General features: G+C 45.1%; 1 protein-coding gene across 2 annotated transcripts in view; it reads right to left on the bottom strand.

Moving 5' to 3' along the window:
* The window catches only part of UST (uronyl 2-sulfotransferase), a 313,065-nt gene extending 298,042 nt beyond the window's left edge, over positions 1-15,023 (bottom strand). The window contains exon 1 of one of the 2 annotated variants that reach the window (XM_040238655.1): positions 14,536-15,023. In XM_040238655.1, the coding sequence (XP_040094589.1) occupies positions 14,536-14,794 (259 nt within the window). In that variant the 5' untranslated portion in view covers positions 14,795-15,023. The remainder of the gene's footprint in view (positions 1-14,535) is intronic. The other variant, XM_040238654.1, reaches the window with a different exon arrangement.
* Between the last annotated feature and the right edge of the window lie 204 nt (positions 15,024-15,227).

The raw sequence follows: 15,227 nt of genomic DNA, 5'->3' as shown, positions 1-15,227 counted from the left end.
GCCCACCGAATAGCCAACGTGTTTTCCAGTAGGTCCTCCCCATCCAAGCTAGGGAACACACCTAACAGGGTGCCCACATCCACACTTTCGATGCCAGAGCTCAGGTCACAAGCAGAGTGGCACCACTGTAACTGTTTCAACACACACTGGCACGGGACCTGCACACCTCTCCCAGTAAGGAACAGGAGAGCAAGACACGAGAAGGTCTGAGTAAAGCCTCATCCAAATGCATTTGAAAAGTTCACCACCAAGCTTCAAACTCAAGAGACTTGAAATCTTATCACTATATGGTAGCTGCAGATATCCTTCGGCCGGGTGTAAAGAGCCATAAAAAGACAGAGGCTGTGGATGCTAACAAACATTTCTTCCTCCCTCCCTTTCATTTCTGGGAACCTCTTCATCTCACAGCAGGGCTAGAAGAACATAACCACAAACATTTCAGACTCTGTAAGGCCCTGGATCTCCGCTGGGCAAGCAAACAAGAACAGCCTTCTAAGCTGAGAAAAGCATGAGCAAGGAAAATAATACCACCTCAATCCTGTCATCTACTAAAGAAAACTAAAGACACCGCGCCATTTGGTTTTCGTATTTATGAAGCTTTCCAGAATGCTGTCCTCCATTTTCACCTCTGGGTCCTACTCAGCTGCTAGCTAGAGAGCAGTTTCTATGGGGGAGCTACGTTTTCAGCAGGGACCAACTCGAACTCCACACGGTTCAAACGGGCATCACATGTAGAGGTTATGTCAACATCCTCCTCTGGGCAGGTCTTCCACACCGGAACTCTTTGCTCTACCTGCTAAGAGGCGATTACACCACAATCCCCAGGCCAGCCCAGCAAGACAGGAGAGGCAGGCGAGCCTTCCCCTCCTGAGTCAGTCCTGCCTTGGCTTCCCTGCTAATCGTCACTTTCTGTTTTCTTCCCCACTGTGGTAAAAATAACTTCCTCTTGAAGTGTCTAAATCTGCGTGTGATTTAGCACACATTTTTTGGCACATCGCTGGTTGCATTTTGACACTAAAGCAGAATGAAGTTGCAAAAAAATCTGCAATCACGTTTCTGCGAAAACTCCAACCAGATGAGTGAGTTCCCTTGCTTTCAGGAATATTGCTAAAATACTTTCAGGGAAGATGATGCATTCTAAGCACCGCATTAGTTCCTTCTGTCCTCTGCTTCTTACAGACTCAGCAAAGTCTCAGGGGTGGAGGGAAGCAGGGCAGGAGGCAGGTGCTATTTGCTGTGAACTGGGAGTGGCTTGCTGGCTGTGCTTCTTTTAGTGTGGAGAAGGGTATCTCAGTGGGCAGACCATGCAACACAAATGTGGCACCAAGAACTCAGCAAGACTCGCAGTTAGGACTTGAGACAGAGCTCCGGAGAGGTGTACCTCCCCTCCCCTCGCCTCCCCTCCCCCCAGCTCCACTCACCCGCCTGTAACTACAGGCAGGGGTGGGTGTAGCACAGTCATTTCAGAAGAAAACCATTGAGAAGAGAGTCCCTTCTGATAGTAACTCCTCTCCACAAAGTGAAACTGTAAGCCACTCAGTTGTGTCCAACTCTTCGTGACCTCATAGACTATAGCCCACCAGGCTCCTCTGTCCATGGGATTTCCCAGGCAAGAATACTGGAGTGAGTTGCCATTCCCTGCTCCAGGGGATCTTCCTGACCCAGGGATCAAACCTGCATCTACCTGCAGCTCCTGCATTGAAGGCCAATCCTTGACCACTGAGCCACTGGGAAGCTCCAGATGGGACTTTAGACAGTACCTCATTCAGTCATTCTAAAGGAAAATGAGGCACCATCATCTGGAAAGCTCCAGAACTATCTCCATTTTTCCTTTCCTGGCCACTGGTACATATTCCCAGACAGACCATCAAGACCACATGGAAACACTGCTGCTAATGAGGGTCCTAGGAAAGAAAAACAACTGAAGATCACAGACCTAATTAAAATCTTCATTTTGGAGGTGAAGAAATGTAAGCTTAGGAGGTTCACGTGACTCAACAGTACTGACCACTGAACTTTTTGGAGACTCCCTCCAGACCCAGGTCCCCTGTCCCTTCCAGCAACCCACACGGCCCCTGCCTGACTGTTGCACTTACCCAGTGAGAAGGCATTTGTGTCAAACAGTCTACGTGTCAAAGGAAGTTCTGTGCCAGAGTTGCAAGGCCATGGTTTCCCTTGACAAAATTTTTTTCCATTAAGTAATGTAAAATTCCACTTGCTTTCAGCTTCTCCAGAGATTGGGTGACCAGCCACCCTGGAGAGCAACGGCCCTGGTGGTTCTGGCTTGCCCAGCACCCATCAGAGGCTAGACAGGTCAAGGCACCATGAAGAAGCAGAGAATGGAAAACTGAAGCAAGCTCACCAGCCTTTTGACAAAGACATGACCCGCTACTTTGGTTCACTGTTCCTGCCCTGACCTCCAATGGAAGGGAAGTGAGACCCAGAAACAAATCCGTGGCTAGACTACTGGGCATAGTAGTCCCGTCGCAAGGGGGAGAGGCTCTAGCAGCAGCCCCAGGGTATGCCTGGCTCTGTGATCGTTTGAAGGAGTAGACTGATGTGTAGACTGATGTGGATCACAGTCCAGTCCTAGACCAGCTGGCGATCCCAGAGAGGGAGCTGTGCCATTCTCCTTCTCTTACAACAATGTTCATTTTGTGAATGCAAGGTGTGTGCCTGGGGTGGGAAGGACGTGGATAAATTCAAAACAGAGAAAAGCAGGCTGGGCAAAGAATGCCTTTTTCAGATGGTTTCCAGGAAGCAGAAGAGAGGCTAAGAAGCAGAAAGATTTGTGTGTGTATAGTTAACAGGACAAATGACTGGAGAATATCAGCTGCTGATGAGCCTTCATCAGTTTGAAGGTGAGGGTGACAAGATAAGCCACAAAAATACCGCTTCAGTAATTTCACACTTCTTGGGTAGAATGGTTCATTCAAATAGAAGCAAACCATGAATGAATCTGCATATTCCACTGGTATGTGTGTGTGTGCCAAAAGAAAAGGGGATCTGAGAGAAGCAAAGAATAAGGTGAGAAAATTGGCATTTGTTGAAATCAAATGCCAGGCCTTGAGTTAGACAAGTACTTTAGAAAATGTTGTGTTTAGTCACCCAGTCACATCCAACTCTTTGCAATCCCATGGACTGTAGCCCGCCAGTGTCCTCTGCCCATGGGGATTCTCTAGACAAGAATACTGGAGTGGGTTGCCATGTCCTCCTCCAGGGGATCTTCCCAACCCAGGTCTCCCTCATTGCAGGTGGATTCTTTACCATCTGAGTCACCAGAGTAATCCCATCATATGGGGCTTCCCTGGTGGTACAGTGGTAAAGAATCTGCCTTCCAGTGCAGGAGATGCAGGTTCAATCCCTGGGTCAGGAAGATCCCCTGGAGAAAGAAATGGCCACCCACTCCAATATTCTTGCCTGGAAGATCCCATGGACAGAGAAGCCAGTCTGGCTATATAGTCCACGGGGCCACAAAAGAGTTGGATAGAACTTAGTGACTAAACAACAAACAACATGGATTAAAACACCTCAGGTTTTCAGAAGATAAGAGCCTTGCCCACGTTCCAGCTAAGAAATGGAAACACAGTCATTCATACCCAGATCCCTGCTCTAAAGCTTGTACTTTTTCTAGTATCTGATGCTTCCGACCCACATAAAGCTTTCAGTGAATATCTGCTGAATGACTGAACAAAGAAGTTTATATGTTTCAGAATACTTTCATTTTATTTTCACAAGACTGTGAAAGTCATACTCACTGAACTAGAAAAAAAAATCAATGATGTTTCCAGAAATGCATTACAGTTTAATGAAAGTGGTTATTTAAATCATCTATCAATGAATGAAATCAGAATTACTTAATCAAGGCCATAACTTAAGGTTATTTCCATGTCTTTCAGTAAACAAGGTCAATGGGTTTATGCACTGAGCCTTAATTTTATAATCTATTATTCTGCCATTCTAGGTTAAAATCCATTCAGTCACTATTTCAAAAACCACATCATCTTATGGTCTCATCTCCTTATAGTCATGTTTGAAATGTACCAGCTAATTTAATACAAACTGCTGCTTAAGGAAGACATTGACCTAGAGCAAGAGACAAACTGCTATTCTGCAAATTCCCAAAACAACTGGTTTAGGGTTCAGGAAAATGACAAGAAACAAGAAGTTTGCATTCTAGTATGCACTCAAATCTCTGGATTGACCTCAGGCATTCTTAATTACAAGGAAAGCTCTATCAGTGCAATTCTAAATCCCAACAGGTAAGAGGCAGACAACATTACAGAAGGAAATGTTTATAGAATTGTATGTCGCAGTGGTTTTAACATCTTTGGAGCATATGCTTCAAACAGCCAGAAAGAGATGGATTGGAGAATCAACCGTTGGAGAATCAATCAATCTTTCCTGGAACCCCTCCTCACATTCTCTGCTTAAAATAGGGACAAAACAAAGCAGAACTGAAGCCCTAGTAAAGAACAGTCTGCTTAGCAAATATTTTTAATCAACAGATACTTCCTACAGGTTCATGTGGAACACCCAGGAGAGGTGTCACAGTAGAGATGGAAAGTATTGAGCAAGCTTCCTCCTTCCAAGGCACTTGCCTACAAATTATGACAATATACTGTAGAGTGTCAAAACTTCAAAAGTGATTATGAAATAAGTACTAAGGAGTTCAGAGATCATCCTTGGAATTGGAGCTTTCTTAGCCATCAACAAAGGGGCAATAGCAGAAGCCAAGGCAGGTAGGTGGGTGGTAAGACAAGAAAGATGAGCCAGTGGCTGTCTTTGGGAAATTATAGACAATTGCTATAAAACCTGAGATAGACTGAGAAGTGCAGTATACCCTGGACACTAAACTGCTATCTGGCTCCCGGATAATTTTTAGTATAAGAATGTTACAAACTGTTCAAATTGAATCTCTTATCAGGCAGCATGGAATTGACTGTACTTATTTTAAAGCTTCTTATTTTGATAATATATAATTTTAAAACCTACAAAAATTTCTAACACTTTGAAGGAAACATTTCTTCCTAAAATCCTAATTTTTTTTACAAAAGTTAAATTTCTAATTTATTTTACTATTTTACTAAAGGACTATATATTTGTCCTGTATATTATACCACAATGTGAATTAAAAGGAATTGCATATGAATCCTAATTTTGTAAGAATGCTCTAGATTTCCTTGGTAGCCTCATAGTACACAGTATAAGGAACAGAATGTACACATATGTTTCCCCTGCTGAACGCATTGGCTCCATTCTAGAATTCTCACACCATCGTACTCTAATCTGCTCAAGATTGGCAAGACTCATACTCCAAATATAAGCCACAATAATCTTTGTAACACCTGTAAAATAGTTGTGTTACCTATTTATGAATTTTCACACAGTACTACTAATGTAAAGGGTTTACTATTCAAAGTCATCCATAAGATTCTTTTAAAGAGGCCATTGTGTTCAATCGCTAGAAATTTATTTAGGTTTTAATCTATACCCAGACACTGTACTTAAAACTCAAAACAAAAAAGCCAACTCAGGTAAAAAATGGGCAAAGAGTGTGAATAGACATTTTTCCAAGGAAGATATACATATGGCCAAAAAGCATAGGAAAAGATGTCCAACATCACTAATCATTAGGAAGATACCAAAAAAAAAAAAAAAGCCACAATAAGATACCACTTCATACCGATTCAGTTCAGTCAGTTAAGTCACTCAGTCGTGTCCGACTCTTTGCAACCCCATGAATCGCAGCACGCTAGGCCTCCCTGTCCATCACCAACTCCCAGAGTTCACTCAGACTCACGTCCATCGAGTCAGTGATGCCATCCAGCCATCTCATCCTCTGTCGTCCCCTTCTCCTCCTGCCCCCAATCCCTCCCAGCATCAGAGTCTTTTCCAATGAGTCAACTCTTCACATCAGGTGGCCAAAGCACTGGAGCTTCAGCTTTAGCATTATTCCTTCCAAAGAAATCCCAGGGCTGATCTCCTTCAGAATGGACTGGTTGGATCTCCTTGCAGTCCAAGGGACTCTCAAGAGTCTTCTCCAACACCACAGTTCAAAAGCATCAATTCTTCGGCGCTCAACCTTCTTCACAGTCCAACTCTCACATCCATACATGACCACAGGAAAAACCATAGCCTTGACTAGACGGACCTTAGTTGGCAAAGTAATGTCTCTGCTTTTGAATATACTATCTAGGTTGGTCATAACTTTTCTTCCAAGGAGTAAGTGTCTTTTAATCTCATGGCTGCAGTCAACATCTGCAGTGATTTTGGAGCCCAAAAAAATAAAGTCTGACACTGTTTCTACTGTTTCCTCATCTATTTCCCATGAAGTGATGGGACCGGATGCCATGATCTTCATTTTCTGAATGTTGAGCTTTAAGCCAACTTTGTCACTCTCCTCTTTCACTTTCATCAAGAGCTTTTTAGCTCCTCTTCACTTTCTGCCATAAGGGTGGTGTCATCTGCATATCTGAGGTGATTGATATTTCTCCCAGCAATCTTGATTCCAGCTTGTGTTTCTTCCAGTCCAGCGTTTCTCATGATGTACTCTGCATATAAGTTAAATAAGCAGGGTGACAATATACAGCCTTGACATACTCCTTTTCCTATTAGGAACCAGTCATACCCAATAGGATGTCTATAATCAAAATAATGGAAAATAAAAAGTGTTGGTAATGCTGTAGAGAAACTGGAACTCATAAACTGTGGGTGGGGGTATACAATGGTGCAGCCACTGTGGAAAACAGCTTGCCAGTTCCTCAATAAATTAAACATAGAATTATCTTATGACCTAGCAATTCACTTTCTGCCATAAGTAAAGAACCTCTTGATGAAAGAGAAAGAGGAGAGTAAAAAAGTTTGCTTAAAACTCAACATTCAGAAAACTAAGATCATGGCATCCAATCCCATCACTTCATGGCAAATAGATGGAGAAACAATGGGAATAGTGAGAAACTTTATTTTTGGGGGGCTTCAAAATCACTGCAGATGGTGACTGCAGCCATGAAATTAAAAGACACTTGCTCCTTGGAAGAAAAGCTATGACCAACCTAGGCAGCATATTAAAAAGCAAAGACATGACTTTGCCAACAAAGGTCCATCTAGTCAAAGCTGTGGTTTTTTACTAGCCATATATGAATGTTAGGGTTGGATTATAAAGAAAGCTGAGTGCCAAAGAATTGATGCTTTTGCAGTGTGGTGTTAGAGAAGACTCCTGAGAATCCCTTGGACTGCAAAGAAATCAAACCAGTCAATTGTAAAGGAAATCAGTCCTGAATATTCATTGGAAGGACTGATGCTGAAGCTGAAACTCCAATACTTTGGCCATCTGATGCAAAGAACTGGAAGAGACCTTGATGCTGGGAAAGATTAAAGATGGGAGGAGAAGGGGATGACAAAGGATGAGATGGTTGGATGGCATCATCAACTCGATGGACATGAATTTGAGTAAGATCTGGGAGTTGGTGATGGACAGGGAAGCCTGGTGTGCTGCAGTCCATGGGATTGCAAAGAGTCGGACACAACTGAGCAACTGAACTGAACTAAACTGATATACTTAAAAGAATAGAAAATAGATGTTTATACAAAAACTTATACACAAAAGTTCACAGCAGCCTTATGTACAATACCCAAAAGAAAAAACTGAAATGTTGAGAAATAGATGAGTGGATAAACAAAATGTGGTATATCCATACAATGGAATATTATTCAGTCATAAAAATGAATAAGTATTGATACAGGCTACAGTATGAATGAACCTTGACAGCAACATTCTAAGTAAAAGAAGCCAATCACAAAAGACCACATATTATATGATTTCATTTCTATGAAATGTCTAAAAGAGGCAAATCTATAAAGACTGAAAATAGATTAGTTCCTAAGGCTTGAGGAAATGGAGGAATAGTGAGGTGAAAGGTCCGTCTAGTCAAGGCTATGGTTTTTCCAGTGGTCATGTACGGATGTGAGAGTTGGACTGTGAAGAAGGTTGAGCACCGAAGAATTGATGCTTTTGAACTGTGGTGTTGGAGAAGACTCTTGAGAGTCCCTTGGACTGCAAGGAGATCCAACCAGTCCTTTCTGAAGGAGATCAGCCCTGGGATTTCTTTGGAAGGAATGATGCTAAAGCTGAAACTTCAGTATTTTGGCCACCTCATGTGAAGAGTTGACTCATTGGAAAAGACTCTGATGCTGGGAGGGATTGGGGGCAGGAGGAGAAGGGGATGACCAAGGATGAGATGGCTGGATGGCATCACTGACTCGATGGACGTGAGTCTGAGTGAACTCTGGGAGTTGGTGATGGACAGGGAGGCCTGGCATGCTGCGATTCATGGGGTTGCAAAGAGTCGGACATGACTGAGAGACTGAACTGAACTGAACTGAACTGAATTAAAGCAAATGAGGATTTTTTTTTTTTTTTGGTGATGCAAATGTTCTCAAAGTGACTCTAGCAATGGTTTCACTTATCTAGGAATATTCTAAAAACAATTAAAAGCTATTACATTTTAAGTGAGTGAATTAAAAATCAATAGCATATACTGAAGTATGCTTCATTTGGAAATTTCTTGCACAATAGTTGTTACATTGTTTTGACTTCTGCAACAAGAATTTGGTGAAATTCCAGTGTTTTCTCCCCATTTCTGATAAATAAAAGGGTTTATATATATCATTGTTTGCTTAAGGTTGTTTCTGTAGGTAAGACAAAACTTGTGGTCAAGACTTAACTTCTTTCTGAAAAATAAAAAAACAGCAAGTGCCAATGTCTAATCATTCTAGTAGCTACAGTTTGTCAGATAAGATGCCTTTTCACTGTCCATCGCTGACCTGTTCAATGCAGCTGCAGAAAAAGCTACAGTTTCTGCTTCTGCTGTTTCCCTCTAGGGAAGTAAAAGATACTGTTTCTTTGGGGACTCAAAAATCTTGAGCACTTTCATTCTAGTTTCTCCAATACAAAACCAACTAGTGTTTTAAACTTGGATCAATGACAGGGAATTTGAAGAAAGACAGTATCCAGATAATACATATTTATCTGTAGTTTAAAACAACTCATACTGAGATGAGTCTACATTAAAAATAGTTTACAAGACAGAATGCTTTTCACTATTCATGCTGTGTGTTTACAGAACAGTCTGCCATAGCTGAATTCCATTTTCTATCTTCCTCTAAAACAGTGCTACTGTGTCCCCAACCAACCCTATAAGATAAACTTGCAGCTATGAACAAGAATGTCATTTTCTTTTTATGTCAACAGTTTCTATTGATAACATCATATTTTATGCATTCACTTCCTAGATTACTGTCTGGGGGCTGGGGTATTATATTTAAACTATATATGATGTGCAGAAGGAAACTTAATTTGAACTTTTAAGGTTTAGAGAAACTATTTTGCAACAAGTTTGGACTTCAATTTTCACATTTTCCTTTAAATTCATTTAAACTTAGATACTTTCAAGTCAATAAAGTTACATCTTTGACTCAAAATTTCCACACTCATATGTAATCTACATATGAAGACTGGGAATTCTGAAAACCAGAGTAGTATATCTCCGTTTAAAACAGTGTAAGTTAAAAATGGAAAGGAAAGCCTATCAACTTGAGATCAATCCAACAGATTTAGTTCCCATAGATTTAGTTCCCATAAAGGCTAAATCACATATCCAACCAAGTCTTGATGATAAATCATCAGAGTTTGCCGGTTGTACGGGATCAGTAGTAAGCCATCTGGCTTATTCAGTTTACATCTATGTAACGAGTGTTATTCCAAGTTTTTGATATTTCCACAGCTCATAAGTAATGAGTCTACTGGCAGAGGCTGCATCATAATCTAATTTCTATGGGAGATTTCATTTGATTTTGGTTAGTTTTCTACAGCAAGTCAAAGTCTGAATGCCACTTCAAAATAAATGAAATAATTTCAATGAACTGCACACACCATGGTCTCCAAGTTTAAGTATAGCAATTTGCTTTATTCATGTATGACCCCACTGTGTGTTTATGCTTTCCTTCCTTCACTCATTTCAAGGAGGTAAAGAAGCAAGACAAGAGTTTTCTCTGCATAACTTTCCTCCCCCTCACACACTTTCCTTTTTATTTATAAATCTGTTGCAGCAAAAAGCATCTTTAAAAAGAACAGACTTTGCCCTTCCCCAAACTGCCTAGGAAAAAAGAAGCTGTTTGACCCTAGTTCCTTTGAGAAGAAGATGCATCTTTACCAACTTCCCCCTTTTCCTCCACACTATGCTTTCTGGTTGCCCCCCTTCGCCTTATCCCATGCATCTCCTAACCTCAGATAGTCAAAAGCCAGCTGGGGCTGCAGCTGTTGGCTGCTCTTCCTCTTGCAACAATGGGGCACATGCAGCAAAGCAGAGGCATTTTTAAAAGTTGAAGTTTAAAAATGAACCCACGTCCATCGCTTTTAAAATATTTTATAAATCACTTCTCTCACTCTCATCACTTCTCTTTCTCTCAAATACATAGGGAACTTCCCAAGAGCAATGTCTGACTCTAGAACAGTGTTCACGAACTGAGACTGGCATCAGAATTACCTGGAAGACTTACTAAACCAGAGTCTGGGGTCCCACGCCCAGACTGTTTGATTCAGTAGGTCTGAGATGAGACCTGAGAATCTGTGCTTGTAACAAGTGACCAGGTGATGCCGATGCTGTAGGTCCAGGGACCACACACTGAGAACTACTGGCCTACAACAGGGCTTCTCAGGTGGCACAGTGGTAAAGAATCCGCCTGCCAATGCAGGAGATAGGAGAGACGTGGTTCGATCCCTTGGTCGGGAAGATCCGCTAAAGTTGGAAATGACAGCCCACTCCAGTATTCTTGCATGGAAAATTCCAAGGACAGAGGAGCCTGGCAGGCAACAGTCCATGGCATCTCAAACAGCTGGACACAGCTGAGCAATTGAGCATGCACACAGAGCTTAAACAGAGAAATGAAGTGAAGTCGCTCAGTCATGTCCAACTCTTTGCGACCCCGTGGACTGTAGCCCACCAAGCTCCTTGGTCCATGGGATTTTCCAGACATGAATACTGGAGTGGGTTGACATTTTCTTCTCCAGGGGATCTTCCCGACCAGGGATTGAACCCAGGTCTCCCACATTGTAGGCAGATGCTTTACTGGCTGAGCTACCAGGGAAGCCCAAACAGAGAATGAATGCTAAAGAAAGAGAGAGAGAAATCAAAATTTTAAGATTCCAGTTCACCTCACCTCACCTCCAACTGTGGGACTCTGGGAGAGTTCAGTCGCCTAGTTCATGGGATGAGTAACAGGAAGGTGGAGTTAAGAGCAGGCCTGCTGCTTGCATGGTTTCCCTTCTCTGCTGGCCCCTCAAGATACTCAAAGTATCAAGAAAAGGAAAGTGAAATTATAGAAATAAAAATGATCATCTTTTGACCAGTCGGTTCTTTAGCACCCCACTCACATCTTGGCTCTATTCCTTTCTCTCTTAAACTGCTTGTAGTGTTAGTGCAGTGGGCACTTGATTCAACCAGACGTGGGTTCAAGTCTTGCCTTACTTACTCTGTGTCCTTCAACAAGTCAGTGAACTTCTTTGCCCTCCTTTCTCCCATATCAAAAATAGGGATAACGGCTGTACCTAATCTATGATATTTCTGTGCTAATTCAATTTCATTCTGCATGTGCACTGATTGGCACATACACAGTAAATGTTGGCTTTTGTCATAAATGGTCCTATTTCTTCCCTGTGAGAATATTCAGTGTTCAATATGTTACAAATCACACTACCTATTTGATACAATAAGTACAAGCATCACTTCCAGATGTTTATTTAGTAGCTACTATGTGTCAGATGTGGGCTTCCCTGCAGGCTCACAGGTTAAAGCATCTGCCTGCAATGCAGGAGACCTGGGTTCCATCCCTGGTCGGGAAGATCCCCTGGAGAAGGAAAGGGCAACCCACTCCAGTATGCTTGCCTGGAGAATCCCATGGACAGAGGAGCCTGATGGGCTACAGTCCACGGGGTCACAAAGAGTTGGACACGACTGAGTGACTTCACTTCACCTATGTGTCAGATGTAATATATTATAGAAGTATATTAAAAATAATGCTGTCAAGAAAAATATTGCTAAAAATAATATTTTTTGGAAAATTTTGACTTTATATGAACTTATATTTAAGAAAAATACTTGCCTCCAAAATTGGCTACCTAGGAAAATTGAGAGGATGTGTTTACTAACCACAATTTTGTTTTCACAGACACTAAAATAGTAAAATGGAGGAAACAAGGGGAGCATAATTCTGCAGATACCTTGGCCTTATATTATTAAGGGTATATTTTAGACCCTCTTAAAGACCACAAGCCCACTTTTCCTGAAAATCATTATGTTTACATAACAAAACAACAGGGAACAAATTTGGCCAAGGGTTATCTTATTTTCAGTTCACAATGATGTCATTTTCAACCCATTACATCAGTCAGAAATTCAATGATAAGTTAGTAATAGGAGCAATATTCCATCCTTCAGTTCTTTCTGGTTCCCTGAGTGAATGCTAGTGAATTCACCCCTTCACCAACCGAGCCCCGAAATTTATCAGGCTTCATTTCCTGTAGTATATAATGAAAGCATATAAAATTGTGGATACCACACCTAATGACTGAATTTTCAAGCAGTTAATAGGGTAGATACTGCAGTTTCTTGATTTTAGTCTCACTACATGCCTTTGATCCTTCCTCCTCCCAAATTTCCCCACCCCAAGAAGGGTATCAGCATGACATTTTAAGAGCTGGGTGGATGTGTTACAGGCAGTCTGGTCCAGGCCGGAATTTTACCTGTGGAAAATGCCCTGCCCAAACCCAAGTGCTCCGAAGGACGTCACAGGTGTCTTCCTTCCCTCTCCACTGTACTCTCCCTACATCGCTGGCCTCTGTATTTTGCTTGAAAAGAACCCCAACAAAGAATTCCTTATCGGTTCATGGAGAAAGACCCCTAAGCTTCTCAATCACTTCCCTCCCTGGCATAAGTTATTACAGCAGCCACTGTTGGTAATAATAGCAACCGGTGTGGCAGTAGCAGGAATCTGAGAGCCAGTGGGGCTGTGAGACTTCCAAACACAGAACTCCCAGAGAAAAGAGTTGACTCTTTAGCAAAAGTACATATTACCCCAAATCCCCTAGGAAACCAGATGCTGAGGATTATTCTTTGGAAATCCACTTGGGCAATATTTTCCTCTAATTTTCTCTAAAGCATCTTACAAAACCGTAGTTCCTCCAAAGTTTCTACTGAAAGAGAAGTGTAACTTTTAAAATCTGAGCTTCTCTACACGGGAAAACAAAACATTGTTTTATCTGCATGTACATTTCAAAATGCTCTAACATCTGTCGCTTTGCTGAAGTCTTCCTTCGAAAACGATCTACTATCTAGACCTGTGGCTTCTGCGACGAAGGGATTTTTGTGGGTGAGGTTGGCAGCCTCCAGCCGCCGGAGTCGTTTGGCTCGTGGTTCCAGCGCTCCGGGGGCTTCTGTTTGCGCGCTGGCTCGGGTCACGCAGATGCCGGAAGTTCCCCGGGGGCTTTAGTTTATCCGCTTGGACGTTTGCGATGACCTGGGCCAGCTCAGCCTCTCCTCTTCCACCCCCACCCCGCACCATCGAGACCTGCTCTGACCACGGACTTGTGAGAGGGGAGCATCCTCCCTTAGCCAGGCGCGCACCGGGGACCTGGGGTACGCACGCTGGGCCCTGGCACCCCTCTCCCCGCGCACTGACCGCCGAGCCGCAGGTCACATCCTCTCTCTGGAGCCGCTCTTTTCGCAAGCTCCTTCCCCTCACCTCTCCAAAAACATAGGCAGCCTTGCTACTATTAAACCAGGTACAACCTCCCCCAAAAGTTCAGACTTGGGACACGCAGCGCTATGGATCGTTCAGTCGAAGCAGGTCGATCCCAGCTACGGACAGCTAGGTGTGCAGGGGGTGCCCCAAGCACAAACTAGCTCACGGACAGCGCCGGAGCCCGCAAACTGCCCCTGGGCCACCCAGGCCAGGGGACAGGAGGAGATCTTGCGAGACAGAATTCGCAAAACGGGCCCCGGGGAGGTACTAATCCCACCCCCGCGACGCGGAGCGCTGGACGGGACGGGACTGTGGTCACTAACAATGCCATGGACCGGCCGTCGCTGCCCCTCGCCTCTCCCCGCTCTGCCAGGCCCGAATACACACACACACACTCGTACACACTCACTAACTCACACGCCAGCACTCCACCCCAGACGGGGTGGCCGAGGCAGGCGGGAAGGTATGCGGCGCCCCGCCCTGGGGTACCTGCCGGGCAAATCAACCTCGCGGCGCCCCACCCCCACCCCGCTTCTGCGCAGACAGACAGACCGACGCGCGAGAGGCAGCAGGCGCTCAGGGCCGCCGCACGGATGCTCGCGGGCGTCCCACCTGGGGAGCCTCGACGAGGCGGCGGCGAGGGCAGCACCAGAGTATCCGGCGCGCTCGGCTCCCCTCTCCACCCCCGCCCCGGCACAACTTCGCGCCGCCCTCGCTCCCGCCTTCCTTCCTTACCCAAATACTGCCGCAGGTCGAGCAGGAAGCGCGGGGGTCCCCCGCCGAGCTGATAGAAGAGGGAGCCCAGGCAGAAGACCAGCAGGGTGGCCATGCAGAAACCGTAGTCCCGGAGGGAGAAGCGCAGGAAGGGCAGCAGGGAGACCCGGCGCTTCCAGCTGCCCAGGCCGGGAGGGGCGCCCCCCAGAGGGGCCCCATGGGGCCAGGGATCTGCGCCGCCGCCGGGATGCTGCTGCTGCTGCTGCTGCTGCTTCTTCATCGCCGGCTCCGCCGCCGCGCACAGCCTGCCCGTGCCAGGAAGAGGTCACCCATCCGCCTGCCCATCCGAGGAGGAGAGCCCTGCCGGCCGGCTGCACATGGGCAGGGCCGCGCCGAGGGCAGCCCGGGTGGGGGGCGGGGAGGGGGCCGAAGTTGCCGGGCTCAGGAGACTTTCCTCGGCATGGTCCCCGCCGCCGCGGCCCGAGCGGCCGAGGTGCCCGTCCCCGGCTCGGCGGCGCTGCCCGCGCCCGGCCCGCTAGCGCCCCCGCGTCCCGCGCCCCGCAGCGCCTCGGGCTCGCTCGCGGCCGCCGGGGCTCGCCTCCAGCGCCAGCGTGGACCCCCCCGCCCCCGGCTTTGTGGCTGTCGGTCTCGGCGTGTTTTGTCCCGGCTCAGGCTCCTCTACAAAAACTGTAGGGAGGAACGGGAGGCGGACA

The sequence above is a fragment of the Oryx dammah genome, unplaced genomic scaffold (assembly GCF_014754425.2).
Source record: "Oryx dammah isolate SB20612 unplaced genomic scaffold, SCBI_Odam_1.1 HiC_scaffold_4, whole genome shotgun sequence".
NCBI classification, from domain to species: Eukaryota; Metazoa; Chordata; class Mammalia; order Artiodactyla; family Bovidae; genus Oryx; species Oryx dammah.
The sequence above is the reverse complement of the archived record's forward strand: the minus strand, read 5'-3'. Positions and strand labels throughout refer to the sequence as shown.